At 54.5% G+C, this 25,847-nt stretch overlaps 2 protein-coding genes across 8 annotated transcripts; both read right to left on the bottom strand.

Moving 5' to 3' along the window:
* Window positions 1–183: 183 nt before the first annotated feature.
* Window positions 184–7,831, bottom strand: Gli4 (GLI family zinc finger 4). 4 transcript variants are annotated; one of them, XM_077105581.1, is made up of 4 exons: window positions 7,515–7,830; window positions 6,809–6,969; window positions 4,643–4,738; window positions 184–4,000 (listed from the first exon to the last, which is right to left on the bottom strand). In XM_077105581.1, exons 2-4 carry the CDS (start codon window positions 6,930–6,932, stop codon window positions 3,081–3,083), a joined length of 1,140 nt encoding a protein of 379 aa, XP_076961696.1. In that variant the 5' UTR covers window positions 6,933–6,969; window positions 7,515–7,830; the 3' UTR covers window positions 184–3,080. The 4 variants fall into 4 exon arrangements, with proteins under 4 accessions (XP_076961696.1, XP_076961695.1, XP_076692039.2 ...); XM_077105580.1 differs by having other exon boundaries at window positions 7,779–7,807; XM_076835924.2 differs by having other exon boundaries at window positions 6,809–7,830.
* A 2,770-nt stretch (window positions 7,832–10,601) lies between these two features.
* On the bottom strand, window positions 10,602–23,784 carry Zfp41 (ZFP41 zinc finger protein). 4 transcript variants are annotated; one of them, XM_077105582.1, is made up of 4 exons: window positions 23,659–23,784; window positions 18,945–21,868; window positions 16,283–16,401; window positions 10,602–12,165 (listed from the first exon to the last, which is right to left on the bottom strand). In XM_077105582.1, the coding sequence occupies exon 2, from the start codon at window positions 20,347–20,349 to the stop codon at window positions 19,753–19,755; it is 597 nt and encodes a 198-aa protein (XP_076961697.1). In that variant the 5' UTR covers window positions 20,350–21,868; window positions 23,659–23,784; the 3' UTR covers window positions 10,602–12,165; window positions 16,283–16,401; window positions 18,945–19,752. The 4 variants fall into 4 exon arrangements, with proteins under 4 accessions (XP_076961697.1, XP_076692042.1, XP_076692040.1 ...); XM_076835927.2 differs by having other exon boundaries at window positions 18,945–20,480; XM_076835925.2 differs by lacking the exon at window positions 23,659–23,784 and having other exon boundaries at window positions 18,945–20,480; window positions 21,805–23,452.
* Window positions 23,785–25,847: the final 2,063 nt, after the last annotated feature.

Here is a 25,847-nt window from a genome sequence, read left to right as displayed (position 1 = left end):
TACAGGTCCACAGCTAAACACAAGGCTACCTACCAGATGAAGTATCCCGTGAGGGGCACCTGGTCAACACCAGGATCTGGCCTCCTCTATCCCCCTGAAGGGCAGGGTTGCTAACTGCTTTGCGACTGAAGTCCCAACTTACCCAAGGGCTCTCAAAACACTGAAAACCCGACTTCATCATATTACTAACCAGGAAACAGGTTCAGAGAAATTAATCTCATTTTACACAGATAAGAGTAGAGCTGTCCTTTAAGTTCCACAGTTGATTTTCTTATCCATTGCACCATACAGGTATGTTTATGTAAAAATAAAACCCTTGTGTCCAACAGCAGTCTCCAAACCCAGGACTGACCCTTTTTGCCACAGCCACGTGCAGCCTGGGTAGATTCAGCTTGACTACAGCCACCTGGAGTCTACCCCCACAACTGCCCCAGAGTAACCCTAATTGATTTTTCCTGCAGAGTTCCCCAGCAAACTGTAATAGACAAACCACAGAATCATACTGTTAGCACTGGGCTGGTACAGTTAGGGACAAACGCCTAGGCTTCCTGGAGGAAGGGAGAAGCCGCCCCCTAAGTGACTTAATGCTCCATCAGAGGTGTTTTGTTTCAGACCAAACTCTCCAGAGCAACTTACAAGGAACCAGTGCAAGCTGCTGATCACGGAGTCTAGGTAACCTGGAGTGAACTTTGCTCATTGTAATACTGAATTCTCTGCCCAGAGGCATCCCCAGCTGGATTTTTTTTTTTTTTTTAGGCTGTGCTGTGACCTCAAACTGAGCATTCCCAGCAGTGTGCCCACCTCTAGAAGTGATGAGTCTCCTAGGGAAATATGTGCATTTCCCCAATAAAAGCCCATTGCTTTGTTTTGGGGGGACACACTGCTTTGAGAATTATCTCCAGTGTTCTCCTGACTTCAAGTAATATGCCTCTCTACTCTTCCTCCTGGTGGTGCTTAGTGGTTTTGCACTCACCAACTAGCAAAGCACAAGGTTAGACCCCGACTCCAGGGATGTACCCAACTCTTCCATATTAAGATAAACCAGGTACAATTCAGCCAGGATGAGGTTACTTTGGTCCTGATTCATATATATGCACCTTCTGATCTAAATTTTGAGAATTCAATTGATCTTATCACAACTTTGCTTTTGTCAGTAAGTTCCACAATAAAATGCAGCGTGACCCTGGATATATCCGCCTCTTGTCTCTCGGCACCCTGGGCAGATCCTCATACTCTAAAACCAAGTGGTTCCATCTAGGATTCATCAGCTCACAGCCCTCCTCCCCTTGCCTGCAATCCCTGGAAACTGCCTCACAAAATCCTTTCTGGCAGCTCCAGGACCTGATGGCTCAAGTGTCCCTCTAGGGCCCCTTTCTCCGGGTCCAAATGCAGACGCTGTGCTCACAGAAATGGTCACTTCTGGAGTTTGGAAACAGCCACTGCAGGAGCCCTTCACAGCTGCCTTCACAGGCTGGCGCAGACAAGATACCTCCTGCAAGGCAGGAATAACTGAGGGGAGATGGTGCCCAGGTTCCTCTGGGGCACAGGAAATAAGAGAAGTGCCCCAATCAAGTGAATGCTGATGGGGATGGGCAAGGATAAGTAGAACGGTCCTGAGGAGCCATGCCTGACCCCTACCACTCTGAATTTCCTGGAAACATTGGGTGGAGATCAGGTGGAACATCTGGGAGTCTGCTGACTGCCAGGGCTTGGAGGAAAAAGGGTACCACAGGAGATGCAAATTCCACTTCAGCTCATCTTGGTGGTCCTGCCCAGCAAGGGACAACGGTGACTTTGCCTCAGCAAGGGTTTAGACCTGGCACAGAAGAGCTGCCCTGCCAGCCACTAGCACCCACAGCTAGTTCTGGGGCACCTGGCCCTGCCCCACAAGGTGCCTGAAGGCCACTTCCAGGAGGCTGGGACCCCTGGAGCACCACAGGACCTTCCTAGATGCTGCTGGGTTCCATTACTGCCAATGGAGCCCGTCCTTGGTGATGAGGCTGCTGGGCTGCCTGCAGTCTTGCGCTGCCCACATATCCCTGAGGGGCGGGGGAGGCAGGCAACAGCCTAACCTCTAGCTCTCACCTCTAGATTGGCTCTCAGTTGGCATGGGGACACAGGTGGGGGTAAACAGCACTTGGTGGCCACAGGTGTCTTCCTCAAGGGGCTGTGTGACCCATCAGGAGACTTGAGATTGGTCACTGCTTGTGACACGCAGGAAGCCATGCGTCACCTCATAACTTCCGTGTCCCCTGGAAACAGGCTAGCCAAGGGCTGATGACAGCCACAAAGCACACCACCAGTGCAGCAGGGAGTGCCTCCCAGCCACCACGAGGACCTGCCAGCAGGAACCCTGAGCAAGCCCAGCAGTGGGGAGGGCCAGGGAGGTCACACTTGGGCACTGCAGTCTTGGGAGGAGTCTGCTGTCCCTCAGCTGCTCTGGAGGGAACAGCTGGGCAGGAAAGGTGCCCGGAACCCTGGCTGCTTGGAGCTTACCCTCTCCACCAGGCTCTGCCCTTCCCTCCACAGGACTCTCTGGGAAGATCTTCAGAGGACACAAGCCTGACCCCTCTGCACACCTGTCCAGCCCCGACAACTCAAGGTCCCCACCTTCTCAGAGCAGGAGCAGCATGGGAGGCCAGGTAGGGAGAACACAGGTTGGCGAGGTCCTCTCATGGAAGCCTGCTGACCTTGCAAGCCCTAAATGGAAGAGCCAGGAGGAGACAACGAACAGGTCTGAGGGCTGTGCAGGGAGAACATGCCTTGAGGAGACCCAGCTGCTGCAGACCCTATTGCCCAGGGTCGACAGGAAGCCTGGGCCAGGCCACAGGCTGCTGGAGGAATGCAGGAGCCTGGAAGGCAGCCCCCTGACCGCCCCGCCTGCTCCAGGTGCTCCCACTGGTCCCCATCTGGTGCTGGGCAGGTCTGACAGCTCCATGGCAAGGCTCTGGAAGGGTCAGGTCAGCTCCTGGCCTCAGGCCCTCCCCCTGTGGTGGCCCTCAGGTTGGGCAGCAGCCCACCTCGCCCAGCAGAAGCCAGCTCCTGTTTCCACACAGGATTTATTGCAGGCCAGGCTGTGGCTACTCGCGGTAGTGCACCCTCTGGTGCTGGATAAGCTGGGAACTCTGGCCGAAGGCCTTGCCGCAGGCACCACATGTGAAAGGCTTCTCGCCGGTATGGGTCCGTAGGTGCCTGAAGAAGTGCGAGCGGCCGCGGAAGGCCTTGCCGCAGTCGGCGCACTCGTAGGGCTTCTCGCCAGTGTGGATGCGCTGGTGCTCAATGAGCACGGAGCTCCAGATGAAGGCCTTGCCACACTGGCTGCAGGCGTAGGGCCTCTCACCCGTGTGCAGCCGCTGGTGGCGCACCAGGTTGGAGCTCTGGCTGAAGGCCTGGCCACACTCGCGGCACTTGTAGGGCTTCTCGCCGTTGTGGATGCGCAAGTGCTGTGTAAAGTGTGAGCTGTGGCTGAAGGCGCGGCCGCACTGGCCACACTCATAGGGCTTCTCCCCAGTGTGGATGCGGTGGTGCTGGATGAAGCCCGACCAGCCTCGGAAGCGCTTGCCGCACTCGTGGCAGGCATAGGGCTTCTCCCCGGTGTGGATGCGCTGGTGCTTCAGCAGCAGCGAGTTGTACTTGAAGCTCTTGCCACAGGCTTCGCAGCAGTGCGGCTTGGTGCTGCGTGCACTGGCCTGTAGTGGACTGGGACCCAAGCTGCACCCCAGCTCTGGAGCCTGTTCAGGGCTGCCCTCCGTCTCTGAAGCTCCCTGCGGCAGGAGTGCCAGGCACCAGGCACTCCTCCTCAGGGTGCAGGGCATGGGCCCTGGAGGCTGGTCTGCTGGCCGCTCCAGGCTGGACTCCTGCCCAAAGCTGTCCCCACACTTGGGCCTATGGGGAAAGTTCCTCAGGAGGCCCCTCAGTGCCCCTCTCTCTGGGTCCACCCTGTCTTCAGAAACATGCTGGTGGGGAGATGATGGAGCCTGCCCAGGCTCTGCCTCTGGGTCTGAAAGGAGAGACGGCAGACAGATGGTACCCAGCTCCAGCCCCACTGCGGCATTCTAGGGACTGGGACCAAGTAAGAGCAGAACCTGGGGGGGCAAGCCTGACTTGGGACTGGTGAGGTGGAAGGAGGCCCCGAACAGTGGCCAAGGTGTTCTGCCCCAAACAGCTGAGATAAAACGTAAGGCGGGGGGCAGCTGGGCTCTGTCAGATGGTGACCTGAGCATGTGTTCAGGGCCTTGGCTGGCTACGAGGACACAGTGGTTAACAAGACCTGCATGTCTACTCTGAGCTGGGAGGAGGTGGCCCCAGGGTTGACATTGAGAACTGGCAAGGATCTGGAACTTTGAGAACTCTCAAAACTGATCCTTTGGGCTTAAGTACTGAGGGACAAGGAACAAGCCTCTCCTGAAGCCTGCCATGCCAGACGGGTAAGATCCAATGAGCTCATATCTGCTCAGAGAGCTCCATGGGGTGGCGGTGGCCTCAGTGACAACTGTACTGTAGCCCAACTTCCTGGCCCACCTCAGACAGCAGCCGCCAGCCACAGCAGTGGGAATACCCAGAGCCTGGTGCTCAGGCGCTCCAGGGCAATGGGAGACGCGCTCAGTGTGCCGGGGCAGGGTGGGTAGTGGTCCTCACTCACCAAGCCAGGTGTCTCTGCCGATCTCCACTTCCTCTAGGTCTTGGAGATCCAGTTCTGATGGCGGGGAGAGCACCTCAGGGTTGGAGCTGGGAGAGCCTAGGGGTTGGGGGCTATGGCTCAGGCCCCACCCTCCAGAGTGCTGCCTCCCCTGGAATCAGCCCCACTTGCCCAGGCCACCTACAGGATGCCACGTGCTCCTGGGCCAAGCCCTTCACACACAGCACCACCTTCTCCACTGCCACGTATACACCTCCCCAGCACCTCTCGAAGAGCAGGGCAGCTTGACTCCTGCCACTGCCAGGAGCCTCCCCAGCCAGGAGCACCCTTTCTCCTCCTCCCCAGCTTGGTCAAGAGCCCTCCTGAGAACCTGGTTTTGGGACTTACCCTCCCTTGCTCTGTAAGCAGACAAAAGCTGGACACTCTCTGGCCTGGCCTCCTTCCCATGCCCCCATCAGAAGGCCCCACTGCCCTCCACTGCCCCTATATTGATACAACACAGACCCTGAGGAGATGTGTCAGACCCTCAGCACCCCAAAACTGGCCATGGCTCCTGACCTATGTCTACGTAGGAACACAGAGGTCCTGGGAGAAGAACAACTATGTCCTACACCTGCTTCCTAGCCTGCTCTAAGAGGCTGGGACCAGCCAGGAGGTGGTCTCAGCTTCGGACACAGGATCTCAGCCTGCTGCCCACAGGGACAGCTGAGCACCCTGCTTAACGAGCCCCCTGCATCCTTCATTTCCTCTGAGGAGGAAGGAGCCAGCTCCTCCTGCAAGGACACCAAGTGCCCAGTATGAGCCCAGCCAGAGAGTCTCCAGGAGTGACTGGGTATGGGGTGGGCTCTGACGATCACTGGGACTCAGGGCTCCTGGGTGGGCTTCCTTTGGCTCATCTCAGACTCTGACCTGGAAGCTGGAAGGACTGGCTCTAAGAAGTTCTGCCTCGAATTCTAACTGGCAGGGGAACCCTGGGCAGGTTCTGGAAACACTGGGGTCTGTCAGGGATCTGTGGGCCTTGGAGCACTCCTGAGAAACCAGATGGCAAAGGGGCTCAGCTCTGGGCTCTGAGACGCAGGCCCTGGGGCACAGACCAGGGGCCCTTGACGGTCCAGAAGCCACTGGAGAGGAGAAAGAGATGGTGGTAGGGGTGGCCCCACAAGGCTCAGCACAGAATGAGTCTGAGGTCCTTCCAGACATTCCACCTAGTTCACGGGAACCACTGCAAGGTGCTCCAAAGAAGTACTTTCCCAGCAATCTCCTGGGGATGGGCAGGGGCAAAAGGTCCTGCCGTCAGGCAGCAGACAGCAGAGCTCACGACTCCCATTTTGGCCTGTGCTGCACCATGTGATTTCCTGGCTATTTGTGTCCTCTCTGTCCTTATCTGTGAGTGTGCATGTGAAAGGCTGTGGCTGGGCTTTGAAAAGCTCATCCTAGACCCGGTACAGCAGTCACCCTCCACAAGCCTCAGCGTCACTATGCCAGTAGACAGACTAACAAGAACAGCCAAGACTGAGAACCTTGGGCACCAGGAAGGCTGTTTTCCTGGACCTTTCACCAGCATCTAAACATAGGTGCAGGCTGCCAGGACATACCTTACGAGGGACCTTGTCTTTGCTGTCAATGGCTCAGGCTCTTAGGAGCACTGAGCCTGGCTATCCAACACAGAGAGGAAGCCTCAGGACACCATGACCCAAAAGCCAGGTGTGCCAGGGGCACAGTGCGCCCTGCCTGCTCCTTACTTGTGACCAGTAAAGACACACACTGTGGGTAAAATCAAGGCCAATGGCTCCATCCCTGCAGGTCCCACAGGTTCCATACCCAAAGCAGCCTAGCAACAACTCTGGGCTCTCTTCTCCTGCTTGGGAACACAGCTTCAGACAGGGCTGGGGGTGCTGGCTCACTCCTGCTCACACCAGGCCCAGATTCTGAGGCTATTCTTTCTACACCAGGGAAGAAATGGTCCCAGGGGCTTCTTCCTAGGAAGCCAGACATGGGTTTGGTCTCCTCCCACGGCTGCGTCCTGACCTAGCGCTGCCCCTCAGGCCCCTGCCTCCAAGAAGCTGCACAACTGTCTGCTGCTGCCTCTCAGGCAGCTGGTTGCTGGGTCAGATGGGGCTCCATAGTGTGGAGGTAGGGCAGAGGGAACACAGTGGGCCAGATGAGTACCGTGTGGATGACTGTGGAGGTGAAGCTGTGCTGTGTGGTGCCGGGCTCCAGGTGTCCCTGATGATGACAGACTGATGGGAGATGGGACAGGAAGAACTTCCTCAACAGCTCCTAGAGCCGCCATCTTCCGGAGACTTCCTGAAGGTGTGTGCACCTGGGACCTGAAGAAAATGAAAATCAAGGCAGATGAGGGTGGTGGAGAAGTCTGTGGGGGAGAGGGGACAACACACCAGCTCCTAAGCAGCCCCATCTGACACAGTGTTCCTCATTCAGGAACACAAGGATGCCAAGAGGTAAGGGCAAGTGGAGAGGTGTCCAGCTTGTGGTAGGTGGTGATTCAAGGACCTGGGATGTTTTGTTCAATGTGAAATCCTATTAGGACGTCACCTGGACAGCAGCAGCAGACCTGCAGGGACTGACCCTAAGTTCTTCAGCAAAGGATCCTGAATGTCCTTCCAACCCGAGGCTTCACCCACCATAAGAGCATGCTGACACTTCCAGGGGAACCTCCTGTAATATCCGGGGGCTCCTGGCCCTAGGGGGGTGAAAAGCTGAACATGCCTGCTGGGGCATGGAGGTGCGAGATTAGATCCCAGGAGGCTCTTCCTCCCGCCCTGCAGAGTCGGAGGCCGCAGGGGGCAACCCCCAAGTCGGGCCTGCCCGCCACACCCCGAGACTCATCTGGGGCCAAACACTGTTCCTTAACTTGGTTTGCACGAACGGCTCGCGTCCAGCGTGAGAGCGTTTTTCTTCCACACTGCGGCGCGGGAGGTCTGCAGCAACGCGCCTTCAGCAGAAGCGGGCAGCGGGCGCCGAGGGCAGCGGGCGTGGCCTGCGCTGGCCCCGCCCTCCTCCCGCGCCCGACCCGGGATGCTCCCCGCGCCGCCTCGGGGCCGCGTGCAGCGATGGCCGCGGTCACCGCGCGGGACGTCGCGGGCCGGGCAGACCCGGCGGACCGGCGCCCACTCACCTTCCGAGCGGGAGGGCGCCGCCGGCGCCGACCGGAACTGCCTCGCCGGCCCGCCCGCGCGCTTCCGGGGCGCTCTGGGCGCCGGAGGTCCGCGCCTCGGTGGCCTTCCCGCCGCGGCCCCTTGACTCCCGCCAGGAGAGCAGGCGCGCGCGCGGGGTGCTGGGCGGGCGGCGGGCGGCGTCGCGGGGACTGCGAGTTGCCCTGACGGCTCGAGAGCAGCGCGGTAGCGCGTGAGGAGGGGCTCTTCGGTAGCGCACCGAGCCCAGCACCGGCCGACTCTCCGGAGGCCCCTGAATGCGGTGTGGCCGTGGCAGTTCCGCAGGGGACCAGCTAGGGTCCAAACCTGCCCGCCTGCCACCCAGGAGGAGCTAACCGGCTGACGGCGAGGACTGCACCGGTGGACCCCCGCTCTCCGGGCAAGCCCGGGAAGCCGCAGTGAAGTGTTGACTGCCCTGGGGGTGCTCTCTGCTCGAGCCCTCTTAGCTTTCACTCGTAATACATTCCTCTTGCTTGGCTTTTCGTGTCTGACTTTAGAATTTTCTTCCGACTCCAGAACTAGATTTGGAGTTCAAGCTGGACTGGGACCAGCGCCACCCACCTACAGGACAGGTATTTAAACTTCACCTTGTTCATCTTCAGGCTTTGGCTGAGATTATGTCCAGTTTAGCCTCTGAAATCTTGCCCTTTGCCTTGGATTTCTCTGGGCACCATTCCTTTGTATGTCACGCCCATGCTCTGTCTGCTTGGATCATCTTGTTGCATTTGTTCAGCTTTCATGCAGTTGGCGACTGCAGTGGCACCTTGTGTTTTCCAGCTGGCACACAAGCTGATACTCTCTTGCCTCTTGTACCATCCTTTTGAGCAAAGTCGCTGCAGAGGCAGTAAGACCATCTCCACCATTGCGGCTTTTGTCTTATGGCGTACACCTGAGTATTATCACCATCTCCTTTTTTTTTTTTTTTTACTTTATTAATTATTTGTATGTGGTGCTGAGGATAGAACCCAGGGTGAGGCGAGCACTCTACTGCTGAGCCACAACCCCAGCCCTCACCATCTCCTTTTAGAAGGTATATCCAGAATCTGGAGGGTCATTTGTTCACCATCTTTATCTATTTATGAATCACTCATAACATTCCTATGTTTAGCTTTTCATGTCTGACTTTATAGATTTTCTTTCGCCAGGACACAGAACTGAGGTTTGGAGCTCCTGCTCCCTACTCTCCTGTGACAAGGTGGTGTCCAGGACAAGAGCTGAGAGACTGACCTGCAGCTGGGGAGGAGGAGTCCTCTAAAGAACAGGACCACCAGGGCCCTGGTGGACAGCAAGCCTGGGACAACTCAAGATCCTCATGTGGGTTCAGTTCCTGAACAGGAGAGTGGGCTGCAGACTGATTGTCCCCCTCCTTGGTCCTGCTGAAGTCACACAGACTTCAGGACCCCTTTCTCTGGGGTCCTGACCCCAGTGGTCCTGGGGGTTGCCCATCGTGCCTTATGAGGCCTGTGCTGGCTCCAACTGGTCACTGACTTTGGAGGTGGCAAATACTGCTGGTGGGGAGAAGGTGGAGCAGGCGACCAGGCCCCCTGGAGTGCAGTAGTGGTTGGACAGGGCAGCTGTGGTGACTTCGAGGTTGGCACTGCAGGCTGAGTCAGGCTCTGGCCCCTGCTGTGCTCTCAGTGGGACACTAAACCTTGGCTGCCTTTCTGGCCAGTTAAATAAACCTGGAACTGGTAAAGTTTCATAATCAATGTAAATATCCAAATTGCATTATTTACTGAATAAAATGCCCTTTACTCAAAAAGAAAAAGAGCAGGAGAGATGGGTGTGGTGGCACTTGTTGGTGAATCCCAGGACTTAAAAGGCTGAAGCAGGAGAATCATCAAGTTCAAGGCCAGCCTGGCCAATCTGAGAACGTCAAAAGTGCTGGGTTTGTAGCTCAGTGATAAAGCACCCTAGGTTCAACTCCCAGTACCCAAACCAAACACACACACCTCAGCTGCTCTTGGCTGCTCTGTGGGCTTGTGGACCATCCTCAGCCTGCCATAGCTCCTGACCCTTGGGCCCACTATCCTTTGTGGTAGATGTACCTCCTGTTAGCCAACTTGGGGGCTGGCCTGTGTGCTGCAGGATGCTCAGTAGCATCCCTGCCCTTCACCCACCAGGTCCTCCCAGTTGTTGACAAAGTTGTCCCCACATTGCCAAGTGTTCCCTGGTGACAGAATTGCCCCTTGCTGAGAACTATAGCGCAAAATGAAGGATGTGTGAGCAAGGGCACATTGGTCTGCATGTTATCTGGAATTCAGGGAGGGGGGCTGGGGATGACAGGGTGCCAGGGAGGAGCCCAGAAACCTCCCAGGCCTCCCTGGAAGTCCTGACTGCAGGTGATGCACAACTGACCAAACTCCAACTAGCCTCCCTCCCAGCTGCCTGGAGCCAGAAAGGCAGGGTGGTGTTGTCTCTGGGAAGGGGCACTCCCATTACAAGGCAGTGATTAGTTTTCTTGTGTGTGTCAGGTTCTCATGAGTTTGGTTAATGGGAGCATCCTAAAGACTTTCACTGGGGGCAGTGGCCAGCTGGGGTCCCACCCTGTACTGGGGTGACCTGGGAAGGGGCATCCTCACTTTCCCTGGAGAGGAAGCCAGTGGCCTCCTTGAGGGAATCTTGAGCACACCCCAAACTGCAGGAGGCACAATGGAACACAGCAGATGGGCTGGAGGCAGACGTCCACTCCAGGAGGACACATGTCCATGAGCAGCAGAGACAGGCAGGCTCGGCGACCAGAGCTGTGGTGGCCCCGCAAGGCAGCCCTCAGGGTAGAGGGAGCCAAGGACAGAGCAAGTCACAGAGGCCGCAAACAGTTTCACCCCAAGGTTGAACACACGTGGAGCGACTCTGGCTAGCTGGAGAGTTAAATTTTTGGACAATACAAATTATAGTGGGAAAAATTGGACTAGGGAGAGTATCTGTCACAGCACAGGAGGCCAGAACATAACTGTTAACAGCAGTACATGGGTCACAAGGTGCACAGGGTGTTGCCCCCGACAGAACAGAAGAGTCCTATGATACTTGCCTCCAGCTGCACCAGGAGTCCCACATACAGGAAAACAAAGAGGTGCAAACACTCAGATGAGCCCACAGGTGGCTGAGGTGAGGCTGCACAGGGCCTAGCATGGGTGCTGCTTGCAGAAGCCCAGGGACCCTTGCTGGTCCCAAAGGTTCTCCCTGTGCCACTTTGGCATCAGCTGGAGCTGCACCACAGACAAGCACAAGTCCTGGGGTGCAGTCAAGATGAGGACGGCCTGCCTGACCTCCACGAGCTGAATACGTACCTGGTGTTCAGGAGGAGGACACCAGGAGGAGGCAGGGGCCAAGTTCCAGGTATGAGGCTCTGGAAAACACAGGCCCAGAGCCATTTGCTGTCTGCAGACAGCGGCAGTGTGTGGGCCCAGCTCCTCACCTGGAGCCTACCCCATGCTCCTGAGCACCTGGCTCTCCCCACGCCCGCAGTCCTGCCTTCCTCCATAGTGTCTTCACTGGCACAGGATGGAAATGAGTTTATCTTGTGCCCAAATTGGGACAGGGAATGGTGCCCAGGTATAACTGGGAGTCTGAAAATGCAGGCAGACGGGCCAAGGCCATGCTGCTGGCCAGCCTGCCCACCTGTGTGCCAGAGAAGGCTTCAGGGAGAGAAAAGCAGCTACCAGAACACTGGGTCTGGATTCGTGATGTCGGGTCCCTGGCAGAGCCTCTCTGTGGGCAAGGCCTAGCTGCAACCTGCAGGCCATGCTTCCCCACAGGGCCTGGCATGGGTGCTGCCTGGGAAACACCAGGTCAAGGACCCAGTGGGCAGTGTCTGCTGGATGTGGTGGTTATAGTGGCACTGCCTAGGTGGGCTCCTCCAGCTCCTGAGAAGCTTCTGGCTTTTGTCGATCGTTTTCCTGTGAGGGAGCCCTGTCACATGGCTCAAGGACTGTCCCGTTTCTCCCAGGACTCTTCTCAGGTGTCCAGAGGGTTCTGAGCATGGAGTTGGTATGAAGAGCGCCCCTGCAATGGCTGGCAGCTGACAGTGAGCAAGGACTGTCCCTGGTGGGCAGCTGCCTGATGTGGCTGAGCGGTGTGCAGTATGGGCACTTGCTGCGGAGTGGTTGTGTCGACAGGGCCTCTCTGCTCGTCCCTACCCGCCGCCTGGCTTTCTTCCTACATGTCCCCAGAGGCCCTCTCTATTGTGCCCTCAGCGGTGTACAAGGCCTCAGCCTGGATGGCCAGAGGAGCTGCATGTGGACACTGGTCCTCTCTACTCCCCTCTGAATGCAGGAACATGGGGTCTTGCCTGTTGGTTCCAGGGTCCTTTCCTCAGGACACCTTGCTGGGACGGTCCTCTCCAGCGGCCTGGAAAGGATGAGAAATAACAGGAGCGAAGGGAAGAGGTGGAGTTCCTGCCTCGTCCCTTGGCTGGGAGAAAGCCGACTGAGCGAGCAGGGGTGCTGCCAAGGGGGAGCAGGGGTGCTAGGAGCTGGTGGAGGGGCTCAGAGAAGGCAAAGCGGGACGGGCAGCATGGGTCCAGACCGGGTGGCACTCTCATGCAGGAAGCCCTGCTGCTTCTAAGACTTGGAGCTGGGAGTGGAATGACCTGACAGCCACTCCCGCCCATTCTCAGCACCTCTAGCGCTCCTGTGCTTTGCCACTCACAGCCCCACAGCACACTCTTGGCTTCTGGATTAATTCCTCTGCCCAAGATCATGTCCCAGTGCACCCTGCAGCTGCCTTGTTCCTGTGGACGCCCCTGGGCCCATGGAAACACTTGTACTAGTGACACATGGGGACTTCCAGGTTGTGACACAGCACACCATGACCACCACTGATGCTACAACCATGTCCTTGGGCAGATGTACAAAGTTTGTCTGAGGCAATAAATAAGTGAAGTCTCTGGGTTAATGGGGTGCAGACCTTCAACTGGCAGGGAAACACCAGACCGTTCCCCAAAGTTGCTGACCTTGGGACACTCCAACAGTACAGATGACAGTTCCTTGGCTTAGCTTCTTTCCTGAGTAGATGAGGAGACTCACACATTTTACTGAATCTGTTATCTCCCTGCCGTCCCATCTTGTATTCCTTATTGAGATCAAGATCTTTTCATAGACTTATGAGCTGTTCACGTTTTTTTTCTGTGAAATGCCTGTCTTCTGTCTGCTTTCTAATTGCTACTTGTCTTTTTCCTAAAAAAAAAAAAAAAAAAAGTGCCCCTGGATTGGGAAGGTGTCACCTGCTGCAGCAGCAGTCAGGGTGAGTACCTGGTGTCAGCCAGAGGCTTCAGCTGGGTCCCAACACAGCAGGTGCTTGCTTCTTGCTAACCTCGAAGGTCTGGGGATGCTCTGGGTCTAGGCCCTGCCTTTGCTGTGAGGCCCCCCGAGTCCCCACACCTGACGCTGCCAAGCTGAGAAGCTCTGGTTGTGGCAGGGCAGGTTCCCCAGGACCCCACCTGCCCCTTCTTCAGCCGTCTGGCTGATGGGCTTTTCCACACACACTTCTGAATCACTTGGGCTCTGCATACAACCTAGCTGGAAACGTAATTAGATTGGCGTTCTAAATTAATTTGAGGGAGAGATAATGTCTTTATAATTTTAGGACTGTTGGTGTTGTGATACAGCTTCCTAATTTATTTAGATTATTTACTTAAAGGACATGTAAAATTTCTACGTAAGTCTCACACTTTTGTTTTACATCTTTCCTAAGTTGCTGTAAATGATGCTGCTATCAACATTATACAGTGATGTTCATTTACACCTCTGCTGTCTATTCTCTTTGGTCTTAATTTCAACTAACTTTTATAACATCGATCTTCTACATGACCTTACTAAAGTCTTAATAAATCCAGTAGTTCTGTGATGATTTTCAGATTTCTGTGTACACAGTGACATTACCTGTCAATCATGATGATCAGGGTTTCTTTCTTTCTTTTGCAGTACTGGGGATAGAAGCTGGGCTTCACAAATGCTAGGCAAGCACTCTGCCATCGAGCTACATTGCCAGTCCCACTCCAACAACCTGGAACCAAATCTGCCTTCCTGAAGTAAACCTGATTTGGTCATGCTACATTGTACGTTCCACTGAACTTTGCTTGCTAGGGTTTTGTTTAGGATTTCTATGTCTATGTATGTGACACAGAAACAGAGCTGTAACTTGGATTTCAAAGTTATACCTGTCCCATAAAATAAAGGGATGTTTTCTCCAGCTCCTGTCTGTCTCCCACTCAACAACATATTTTCAGGCAGGGTCTTACTAAGGCTGGACTTCAACTCACAATCCTTCTGCCTCACCCTCCTAAGTTGCTGGAATTACACGTGTGTATCCCACTATTTCCTGTTTTTCCATCACGTATAACTGGAGTTGGGGTTTCCTGAATTTGGATTCTTTTGGGAAGAATGTAAGCCACTGACCATCTCCTTAGGTGTGACGGGACTCTGCAGGGGACTCCTCCACAAGTGGCTTGGTACACTGTCTTCGGAGCCTGGCTGCTTCTCGGGGCTCCTGCCTGTGTGCGGTCTATGTGGTGGTTCTCATCTTTGTGTTCTCAAATCTGAACTTGTCTCCCCTCTCACTACTGGTTTTAGTAGATTTTTCACTGCTGTGACCCAAAGACCCCACAAGAATGATTTTGGGGACTAGGGCTGTGGCTCAGTGGTAGAGCGCTTGCCTGGCATGTGTGAGGCACTGGGTTCAATTCTCAGCACCACCCATAAATAAATGAATATTTTATTAAAGGTCATCAATGTCTAAAAAAATTTTAAATTAAATAAATAAGTAAAAAATAAAGGTGTTGTGTTCATCCACAACTAAAAATATAATAATTTTGGAGGAATAAGTTTATTTGGGGGCTCAGGGTTGAAAGGTCTCAGTCTGCAGGTGGCTGACTCCATTCCATGGGGCCTGAGATAAGACAGCATGACAGCAGGAGGGTGGCTGAGGGACGCAGCTGGGAAGAGGCACCAGGGAGCAGAGGCTCTGCTCAATAATCCTGAGACACCCCTAGGACCCCGCCACGCCCCACCCGCCAGTGAATCTCCACCATGGATCACTGCTGATCAGGTCCCAGCCACTTCACCTTGAGGCCTGTCGGCGCTGACACACATGAGCTCTGTCAACTCAAATCCAAACCACGACACGACGGACGCTTCATCTGTCCCCTCCCTCAACACACTGATCCTCATCGGTTTTCACAGCCTTTCCTTCCGTCCCTGAGCCTCCCTGGCTTCCTTCTCCCTTTCTGAGTCTGGCTCACTGGTCCTGCTCTTCTGCCGGCACCTGGGGCCTCTGGGCCTCTGGGCCTCAGCTGTCCCAGTGGCTCTCGGGGCACTGAGCTCCAGGAGCTCTGTCTCTTGCACCGTTTTGGCTTTGACTTGGGCGATCAGGGATCTCTTTCCCTGGACCGCGAGTTTCATTAAACAACGGAATGTCAGAGTCGACCTGCATCATCTGGTCTTGGTGCTTGGTGTTGTCCTGGTTGCCTCAGAAAAAAGGAAATGCGCTCACCTGTTTGTCTGTGCCAGAAAGATGGCAAAAGAGAACGCTGCCTGATTTGGGGTTGGGTGGGTGATTTTCCTCATAACCATGAACCGTGATTAAAAAAAAACATCTGCTGGGCAAGTTGGTGTAGTGCCTGTGATCCCAGAGGCTCGGGAGGCTGAGGCAGGAGGATCACGAGTTCTAAGGCAGCCTCAGCAAAAGTGAGACGCTAAGCCACTTGGTGAGACCCTGCCTCTAAATAAAATACAAAATAGGGCTGGGGATGGGGCTCAGTGGCTGAGTGCCCCCAAGTTCAATCCCTGGCATCCCCCCCCCAATAAATAAATAAAAATCTAATTGTATTAAAAAACAAAAACAAAAAAACACCTTGTCATGTGCTCTTCTCCATGGTGATTTTTAAAAATTCTGCTCTCATCTTTTCTTGAGAGAAACATCCAGGGCACCCCTCCACACATGTGAATGAGCATTTAAGAACACAAACATGTGAGAAGACTAGTATTTTTTTCTTTCTTTGGTGGTACCAGGGATTGAACCTAGGGGTGCTCTACCACTGAACTACATCCCAAACCCTTATTTAAATTTTTGAGATAGGGTCTCATAAGTTGCTGAGGCTAGCCTTGATCTTGTGATCCTCCTGCCTCAACCTCCTGAGTAGCTGGTCTCACAGATGTGTGCCACTGCGCCTTGCTGAGAGTTAGCATTTGTTAACCTTCAGTATGAACCAGCCCTGTACTTATACCTTCATGCATCAAATCACTGATTTCTGGAGACCCTCTGGGGTTGAGCACCATCAGCACCCCATTTCACACTGGAGAATGAGGTGCAAGTTGCTTGAGCGACACACTCCAGGTCCCACACTGTAGTCTAGGGCCAAACCAGTGCCTGTATGCTCTCTAGCACCTCCTTCTTTCACAGAGATCACGGACACTAGGTTACAATACACCTCTTCTCTCTCAGTGAGCCAGCAAGAGTGAGAACCTACCTGTCAGCTGCTGTCAGGGGCAGCCCTCTGTCCATACTGCTGCAGTGTCTTCAAGGCCCGGACCAGGGGCAGGTGCTCAGCAACATGGAACTCTGCATCTGGGACACAACCTACAGGTCCTAAGTGGAAAAAAGCACTTACTATGCCATCATTGTTCTTTTGTTAGTTTTTATTTTTTTCTCATGGCCTTATTTATAACAATTTAAGCCCAAATCTGTGTGACCAGGCTAGGAGATGATTAAGTCAGCTTTGATTTTCTTAGTCAACAGATCATTAGGCATTCATTAAAAGTGATGTTTCCCAGTAACAGCAGGGAGAAATTATTGCAAACAAAACACAAAGCAGCTGGGCATGGTGGCACATGTGCACAATTCCACTATTACTTGGGAGGCTGAGGCAGAAGGATCACAAGTTCAAGTCCAGCCTGGGCAACTTAGCGAGATCCTATCTCAAAATAAAATAAAAAGGGCTAGGGATGTAGCTCAGTGGTAGAGCAGCCCAGGGTTCAATCCCCAGTACCAAAAGGAGGAAAAATAAATAAATAAATAAACCAAATGCAGACACCAGTGGGGGCACGTGAATGCCCAGACTGCTGTGATGTCTAGGTCACCCTCCTCCTGGCACACCAAGCATCAGAGGACACAGACTGAGCCATTCTTGGCCACTCTGGCTCCCATGCATGTCCTCTACCCAAGTCTCCCAACTTCCTGGCCAACATCTAGTTCTGAAGGACTTTAAGACCTATGGAAAGTTTGCAAAGAAAAAGTCTGCCAGCTTTGAGGGTTCAGTGCCCTAACCCTGTACCACAGTGGGAAAGTGACAGCTGCTGCCTGGTCCACGGGCTCTGGCCCGCACCCAGCCTGGCTCGTTCACTCCACACGGTCTCTGACTGGGCTCCAGCACGTGATAACTGTCTGTCGCAGAGCCAGGAATGGTTGCTCTCTGGCCTTTCACAGAAGACATGTGCCAGCCTCCGACCTCGTCACTCAGAACCAACACTGGCCAATCTACTCTGCAGCTCAATATGAACACACATGTTGTTGGCACTGGTTTTAGTACAACATCTGAATATAAGCTGCAGACACCATGATACTAAACCCTGAAAACCTCTCACCTTTAGGAACTGAGACGTGGGCTAGGAGGCAAACACTGCTTGACAACCTAGTGCCTTCAAACATCCCAGCAACGTGGGCAACTCTTCCAACTGAGGACCACATGCTACAGAAGGGTGAGCACACAAGTGTCCTACACCAACGCTGACATCTGCTTTTGTATACTTCCACTTCATCAGATCTGCACTTCTGAGACTAGGGCTTCCTCTTGGGACTGAGGTGACCCAGCCTGGGCAGGACAGCCCCTGGGACAACTCAGAAGGAGGCCCCAGCATGGGAGGCTCTTCACCTGAAAGCCTGTCCCGTGGGGCAGTACCACCAATGTCCCCTGCATCGCTAGGAGCTAGCTGTCCAGGTGGGCATGCTGCCCTGCACTCCAGGCCAAGAGCAGTGAATTGGGTGAAGCCCCAGAGAGCCTGGCCTCAGAATATTCCAGGAGTCTGTGAGGTGCTGTCTTATGGACCAAAGAATGGACATGGGAAAGTGACAGGCCAGGCTCCAGGACCTGCCATTATAGATTAACTGGGCCAGAAGCTAAACTCCTATGTCAGGCCTTCACTTGTTTTTGGAATTTAGGTGGATTATTGTTCTTTGGTGGTCCTAGGGATTGAACACAGGGGTGCTCCACAACTGAGCTGCATTCCAGCCCTTCCAACTTCGAGTCAGGCTCACTAGGTTGCCCAGACTGGCCTCAACTTGTGATCTTCCGTCTTCAGGCTCCTGAGTAGCTGGGATTCTAGGCCCATGCCACTGTGCCCTGCTGGTTTAGGTGATGTTTCCCCTAATGTCTAGGCTACTGTGTGTGTAAGCAGAGGGAGTCTGGTGCTAGGAACTCAGTGTGAACCTTCAGAAAACTGGCTCAAGAGCTGGGGAGTCACACCGCCTCTGCATGAGGCAGCTGCTGGCCATACTGCAGCCCCCAGCATCAATCACAGTGAGCTCCTTGACTGGGCAGCCAGCATGCACTGCCAGGAAGCAGTAGGCTTTGTGTACACTGTGCAGTGTTCTCAAGTAGAACTGAGCACAGGGACTGAAGTGTGTTCAGAGTGGCAGGCCACTCTGCAAGGGTGGCGATGCCTGTGATACTAGTGTGGCCAATCTGGCTGGGAGGCTGCCTCAGGGCACACCTGGTCATGCAGTGGCACTGAGCATCACAGCTCCTAGGGGATTCAGAGAGTAAAAGCTGTTCACCTGGCAAAATATTTGCACTGGGAATAGGACCACTCTCAACCATTTGGGGTGGTGTCCCTGGCTTTCTGTGACTGCTTGAATGACACGCTTGTCTTCCGCTCTGGCGGGAAGCTTTTCAGGGTGAGTCTCCACACACTCTATCAGGCCATTATCAGTCTTTACTCCCCGCTGAAAACATGGGTGCCAGCACTCTCCCGGTAAAGAGCTGTCCTGCTTCCTGCTGGCACTGCTCTGCTGCCCTCCTACAAGCCAGTCCCCAAGAGCACAGAGTCCCATCCCAATCACTCTTGGGATACGAAGGGCCAGCACAGCCACGTGGACTCGACAGACTTGGGGAGAGGCAGGGAACTGGAACTAACCTGAGTGGAGGCCACCAAGGGGGCAGGGCCACCACCATGTCTGAAGGTCAAGTGGATGGAAGCTGCAGGTAGCACCCTGGGGGCCTAGCACATGGCCAGGGCAGGAATCTCCCAAGGCGGCAGCACTCAGGAGCCGAGGAGCCCAAGTCTGACGGGTTGGTCTGGGTAAGTCAGGTTGTCCATCTGGGGTGGCGGCTGGGTGGGAGAGCACAGGTGCGGCTCAGTTCCAGGGACAGGGGCTGAACTTGGGGCCTGGTGCCCTAGTAAAGAAGCCAGAGCTGGTCACAGACCACTGCTATCCAGCTTGGGGTCCCAGGTGCCTGCTCAGTTCCTGGGACTAAACTCAGGGATCCAAGGGGCTGAGCATCCACAGATGGAGTGAGTCTTCAAGGTGTTAGTAACAGGACCAGAGTGGAGTGGACACTATAGGCAGGGCCACTCAGGAGCCATCAGCCTTCACCAACTACGAATGCCACTCCTACTGGGGACTGAACACAGGGGTGCCCTCAGGTGTCCCATGGCTGGCAGGTAGCAGGCTGGTGTGTCCTGGTGAGCACTGAGCAGCACAGAGCAGCATGGAAAACGGCTGTGGCTGCAGGAAGCCTCGAGAAGCTTCCGAGCCACCACTGCAGCTTGATGCAGAAAGGCCTCTGGCCAACTCACACTCATGGGTGGTTCTCCTGGTGCCGACAGGGATGGTAGCCAGAGGTACGCACAGCACACAGCACAGGGCCAGGCCTCACTGGATGCTGCATGAGGGAGCCCTGGTGCCCCAGCAGGGACTCTGTGACCTGAAGGCCACCCCCACTCAATGCTTCTTCCGTGGGTGGCGTTTCCGGTGCCGGATAAGACAGGAGCTGTAGGCAAAGGCTTTCCCACACTCTTGGCATTCATATGGCTTCTCTCCGGTGTGGGTTTTCTGGTGTTTCAGGAGGTTGGAGCCACAGTTGAAGGCTTTCCCACACTCCCCACACTTAAACGGCTTCTCCCCAGTGTGGATCCTCTGATGTTTGGTGACGTCAGAGCTGTGCCGGAACGTTTTCCCACACTGATCACACTTAAAGGGCTTCTCCCCAGTGTGAACTCTCTGATGGCGAATGTGATCCGTCTTGTGCTTAAAGATCCGTCCGCACTCACTGCATTCATAGGGTTTCTTTCTCTGAAAAGGAATGAACACAGGGACACCCTCAAAGTCATCTTTAAACGAGGCGTCGAAGGCATCAAAGAGCTGTGCCTCGTCTTCAGGGCTCAGACTCGGCTCCTTGTGGTGCTCTCGGGGCGCTGCGGGTCTCTTGCTGGGTCTCTTGCCACCAGATGCTCTCTCTCCTTTCAGAGTGGCCTTCTGCACATCTGCCTCTGCCTTTGGGGCCTGGGTTTTCCTTTTCCTGCCTGCAGGCTTCTCCATGCTGATCCTAGGAGAAGGCACCCAGGAAGCTGAGGGCTCCCAGCTCCTCCTCCTGACACCACGCCCCTCGAGGCAGCTTCCCGCTGTGTGGCTGAGGCTCTGTGGGGAAGACCGCACCACCGGCTCTGTGGCTGAAAGGGCAAGACTGAATACCAGATCAAGGTGCTTTTGGTGCTACGAGCTCCCACCTCATCTCACCCGCCCCCGGCTTCCTCCTCTTGCTGGGGCAGGGATTTCAAGTGTCCAGCAGGGTTCTGTGTGCACTAGGAATGAATGGCCACCACATGGCTTTCTTTTCTCCACTTCCCTAATTGTCCCTTTCACACTGGGATCAGTGGGCATGCTCTGGAATAGGGGCTTCTGAGGGGTGCCTCCATCACCCACATCTTAGTGCTGAGCCGGGTGAAACGTGGGTTACCCCCTTGGCCCACAGCAGCCAGCAAATCCCACACCTATCCCCGCTCAAATTCCCAAAGGCTTCCACTCGTACTACCAAGGCTTCCGCACCCCGGCCCTCACGTCTCCCTCCTCACCAGCTGGCTCTAGTGTCCCAAGCACCCACCATCCTTCCTGCCCCTGGAGGTCTGCACACGGAGGGCCCTTCGCCTTCAGTGGCTCCTTCTCCAGAGTCCCACACACCTTTTCCCTCAAGTTACTCTCGTCCTTAACCAAATGTATGATTTTTCTAGTTTATACAGTTTCTTCCAGGGCTTTGGAAAAGCTCCTGGACATGGAAGTACGTCATTAACTGTGCTGAAAGTCTGAAAAATTGAACGAAATCACTTCCAGAGCACACTGTCTGATCTCTGCTGCCGTCCACTGGGCCTCTCAGGAGGGGTGGCAGCCGTGGTACTGCTCTGGTGACTCCCCCACCACCTTCTTGCCTGAGCAACCGGCTGTTCTCATTCAGACTTGGGGCCAAAGCTGCAGCTAACTACCAAGTAGGCCTGTGCTTGCATGGCCTGGACACTGTCCTATAGAAATGTCGGCCTCTTGCAAGGACCACTTGGGGAGAAGACCTGAATTCCCATCCACACGTCCACGTGACAGACTCCCAACCTCAGCTCCAGTTCACACGAGAGTTAGTCAACCAGAGCCAGAGGAGTAACAGGCAAGGCCCAGGTCTCTTAAGAGTCAGCTGCACCTTTTCATTTGTTAAGAATCCTGCTCTTGGGTTCAATCCCTTAAAAAAAAATAATCCTGTTCCATTTCTTCTGTGTATTGTTTTGCCTCTAAGTACTAACTGATGGATTCCAGCACAACACCCTGAAAAACATCAGGCCCGTTCAGATGCTGGTAAAAGATAGCCCCGTAAGATACGGGGAGCACTCTTCTGCTTGCAGCTCCAAGGAGGGTGGACTACCTGGCTCCTGGAACCATGCTTGCAGACAGTGTTCTTGGCAAAGTGTCAGAGTCCCAGGATGGTCACTCTCGCTCACTAGGACATTCTCTTACCTCAAAATGTGGTGCTCCATGTAACAATATTCCACCTATTTGTACTGGTCAACCAGGCTGTAGTCTAGTGTGAATAGGAAATGGAAGTGAAACACACATTTAAGTGAAATATTTTAATATAAATCCTTTGACTTCTCTTTGCTAAGTCGGGAGGGGATGTTTGGCCTTCCCTCCAAGAGGGGAAGTGGCCCCAAGTGACCAGAGTTCTACCTCACAAGGAGTTTGAGAGTGCAGTTTCCCAAATGAAACGTTCAGATGATTCAGCTACAGGCCCACACCCCTTTCTCTGGGCTCTGCCTGGAGACGGCTTCTGGGAGAAGTCGGTCCAGGGTCTGGTGGGAGATGCAGCTGTAGGTGAAGCAGTCCTATGTGCTGGCGGAGGCTTTGGGAATGCGGCACCACTCTTCTAGGAAGAGCAGGGGTGCTCTCAGAGGCCCCAGCCCTAGGGCACTTGGAGGCCAGGTACCAGTAGGAAGCGGGTGACCCAGGAACTGTCAGAACACACCGTGTGCCCCACAGGCGACCACTCTCTAGGACAAGGTGTGGAGTCCTGAGCTCCACAGCAGTGTTCCCTTCTCAGGTGGCTCCTCATGTGTGCAAGCTTCCTTAGGAGGCAGGGGTTTTGAGGGTAGGGCTGTGTCTTTGTCCCCAGTCCCTGTCACTAACATGCTCAGAATACTTTTTATGATGGGGCAGGCACGAAGGCAGGGACTAGGTTTGCTCACTTCTCTACCTGTGTCCACACTGACTAGTGTGAACTGATAAATGCAATCAATAAAAGTGTAAGTTATAGGTTATAGATTAGTTAAAAATATAGACGGTGGATACAAGATTTTTAGAATTGAGAAAAGACCATTATAAAGCAAGAACTGTCATAGGCCTAGGCCTCCATTTTACTACCTTCTATTAAAAAACTGTTACAAGAGCTGTTTCTGAAAAACTGAAATGAAAGCTGTTTTCTCATAATATACTTTTTTCTGTATTTTATACCCCACAAAATGTACTCAACCCAGGACATGGTGGTCTTGGTGACCCAAGACTTTGAAGTAGATTCTTGCCCCCATTAACCACCTGCTCCGACTCAGGATACGGTTGTCTAACACCTGCTCAGACCCAAGATGCAGTTAACTGAGTTGCAAGCTGAACTGCTTTTTAGCTTGTCTAACTTGCTTGCTTGCTAACTGGAAAATTCCAGTCCTGCTTAGGGCTCGCAGGTAACTACTGTCTTAGCATCTATGATTGGCTTGCTTGTATGACGCTGAGAAAAGCCCCTGAGCTGTGTTTTTCATTCTTAAATTCCCAAGATACAGGCCAGGAAATTCTGTTCTCCCACAGAGTTTCAGTCTCTACGGGTGGGTGACAGTCCCTGGCCAGGTAAGTAAAGTTCTGGTGGATTTGAATTTGGACTTAAGAGTGTTTTCTGAAGCGGCTCCCTATAACATGACATAAGATAACCATTAAAAACGGAATCCCTCACTTTACGGGCCTGTGGACACAAGCAGTTATCCACTCAGTCCACATCAGCCTTGCTGCTGCTCCCTGGCCTGCTGTGCAACTTCGCGGTGGCTCCTTTACCTCTCTGATGAGGCTTCTCCAAGCTCTGAGCACCCAGCAGCAGGAGGGCCTCCCTGGAAGCCTGTCCCCCCGGCCCTGCCTTGGGGAACCTGGAACCACGGAGACTGGCGCCTTCGCGGGCTGGAGAGCCCTGGATAGACGGGCTCCCACCTGGCCAGCCAGACCCGCTCAAGCCTGCCGCAGGCCTCCGCAGCTGGCCCTCCGACGCCAGCGCCCGAGCACGAGCCCGAGCCCGGCCCTCCTGCTGCCCATTCCGCCGCGCGCGAATGCAGGAGATACCTGGTGGAGCCCAAGGGTGGCGAGCGCCTCCGCCCAGAGGAGCAGATGCCCCGCCGAGCCCGGCTGGGGGCTGGCGGCCAGAGAGCACCGCCGCCCGGACCCGGCACGCCTCTCCCACCGCACTAGCGTGAGGAGCCCGCAGGAAGACGCGCCCCCCGCTCACCCGCCGACACGCCCCTTCCGGTGCTGCTCTAGGCCGTCGCACGGCCTCTCGGTGGTGCTACGCCATGTTCCGCCCCACCCTGGTCCCGCTTCTTCCGGCGCCGCTCTAGGACGTCACGCGGCTTCTCGGTGCTGACGCGCGGCCGGGTGAGGGCGGTGCCGTTTCCCTCGCACAGAGCCTGGAAGGCTGCCGGGAAGTCGGCAGGCGGCGCCCCTCCTCTGCGGGCCCCGGGCGCGTACCGCGCCACTCCCCTGCCCTGGGCCTCTCGCCCGCCCCGCCCGCGTCGCTGCCCCCGCCCCTTCCCAACTTTCCCCTCGCTGTGCTCAGAGTCTGAGCTGTTGGGGCTTCGCGCCTCCAGCACTGGGAGGTCGGTGAGCCTCTTCCCTAGGAGGCCCGGCTGCAGGCATTCCCCATGTGGCCATGGGAAAGGTACAGAGCTCAACCGCGGGACTCCTCGGAGCCCGCTCAGCCTGCAGCTGATCTCCTGCGCCTGCCAAGCCTGGGTCTCCCCGGCCGCCCTGGCCGCCCTGGCCGCCCTGGCCGCCCCCGGCCGCGGAGGCAGGAGGGCCGCTGGGGCCCGGTCGGCGGTCCCCAGTGCTCAGGGGTAGGCAGCCCGGAAAGCGCTCCGCCAAAGGCTTCTCCGCATAGTCCAGTCCAGCTGAAAGACCCCAGCCCAGCAACCTTAGGCTTAGTTACAAAATTATTAGGGCACGTCACAAACCTGCAGACAATGTGTTTTTCAGATAATCAGTTAAGTGTGACCGATTGAAAAGGGAAAAACAGGATGGTTGGGAAAGAGCAGAAAAACAGATTCCAGGGCATGCCTGAATAAACAGGGGCTAATAAGCAGGAACAGAAAAATCAGAGTGCTCATATGTAACTGTCATGTGGTGTAATTCCAGAAACATAAAATAAAAAATAACTTTACCCTTTAGGTAACCTATATGCTGGGTTCAAAATAGCCAATAAGAAACCTGTTGCTTACCGGGCGCGAAACCTGCCCCTTGACCCTATAAAAGACCTGTACCCCAAAGCCCGGTGTGCCAGCTCACCGAAGCTCCGGCTGAGGTTTCGCTGAGCACCCACAGGCGTCTGTGTCTGAATAAACCTCATGCATTTGCAGCCAGTGCCTCGTGCGTCTTTCCTGGACAGGGAATCGGTGGGTCTTTCACAGCGAGGTCCATACCTGCTGGTATTCTCCCCAGCAGGACTTTCCGAGGCTGCTTTCTTTGCTTTTTAATTAAAACTTTTAAGTAAAAGGTAATTGTATATTCGCGCCCGGTTTTAAGAAATAATAGAGAGCCGGGCACGTGGCGCAAGCCTGTGATCCCAGCTACCGGGGAGGCTGCAGTAGGAGGGTCCCGAGTGGGAGGCAAGTCTAGACAGTTTAGTGAGATGTCTCCATGAATTTGGGGCGTGGCTCCGAGGTGGAGCCCTTGCCTAGCAAGCAGAGGCCCCGAGTTCCGTCCCCAGTAACTCAGTGAGGATAACCAGGATGATGATATCCTGAGAAATCAGTTGTACACTTTGCCGAGTTTCCTCCAAGAATGTCACTTTGCCTGACTAGTTCGAAATCACATTCAGATCCCTAGCAGCGCTGATCTGTTCTCTTCATTTTTAAACTAACGCTGAAATGAAGTCGGGGACCCTCACCCGGCCCCGGAACTTTCCTTTTCTCCCTGGGTGTCCCTCTGTAGATGTTCTCTCCTATTTGTTGCTGAAGTGCCCTCTGGTGTGTGCATCACAGTTTGACCACTCACCCTAGGAGTGACTGGGATGGGCACTGTTTCCGGTTTGGGATTGTAACAAAGTTGCTATAAACACTCATGTGCAGGCTTTTGTTTGAAGGTAACCTTCATGTCACTGGGATCAGTGCCCAGAAGTGCAATGAGTAGGTCATATGGTAATTGCACATTTAGGGTTTTGGGTTTTTTTTCTTTTTTTCTTTTTTGTTTTGTTTTTATTTTTTAGTTGTACACAATACCTTTATTTTGTTTATTTATTTTTATGTGGTGTTGAGGATCGA

Source organism: Callospermophilus lateralis, chromosome 16, assembly GCF_048772815.1.
Source record: "Callospermophilus lateralis isolate mCalLat2 chromosome 16, mCalLat2.hap1, whole genome shotgun sequence".
Classification (NCBI taxonomy): domain Eukaryota; kingdom Metazoa; phylum Chordata; class Mammalia; order Rodentia; family Sciuridae; genus Callospermophilus; species Callospermophilus lateralis.
This window is presented reverse-complemented; position numbering and strand designations above follow the sequence as displayed.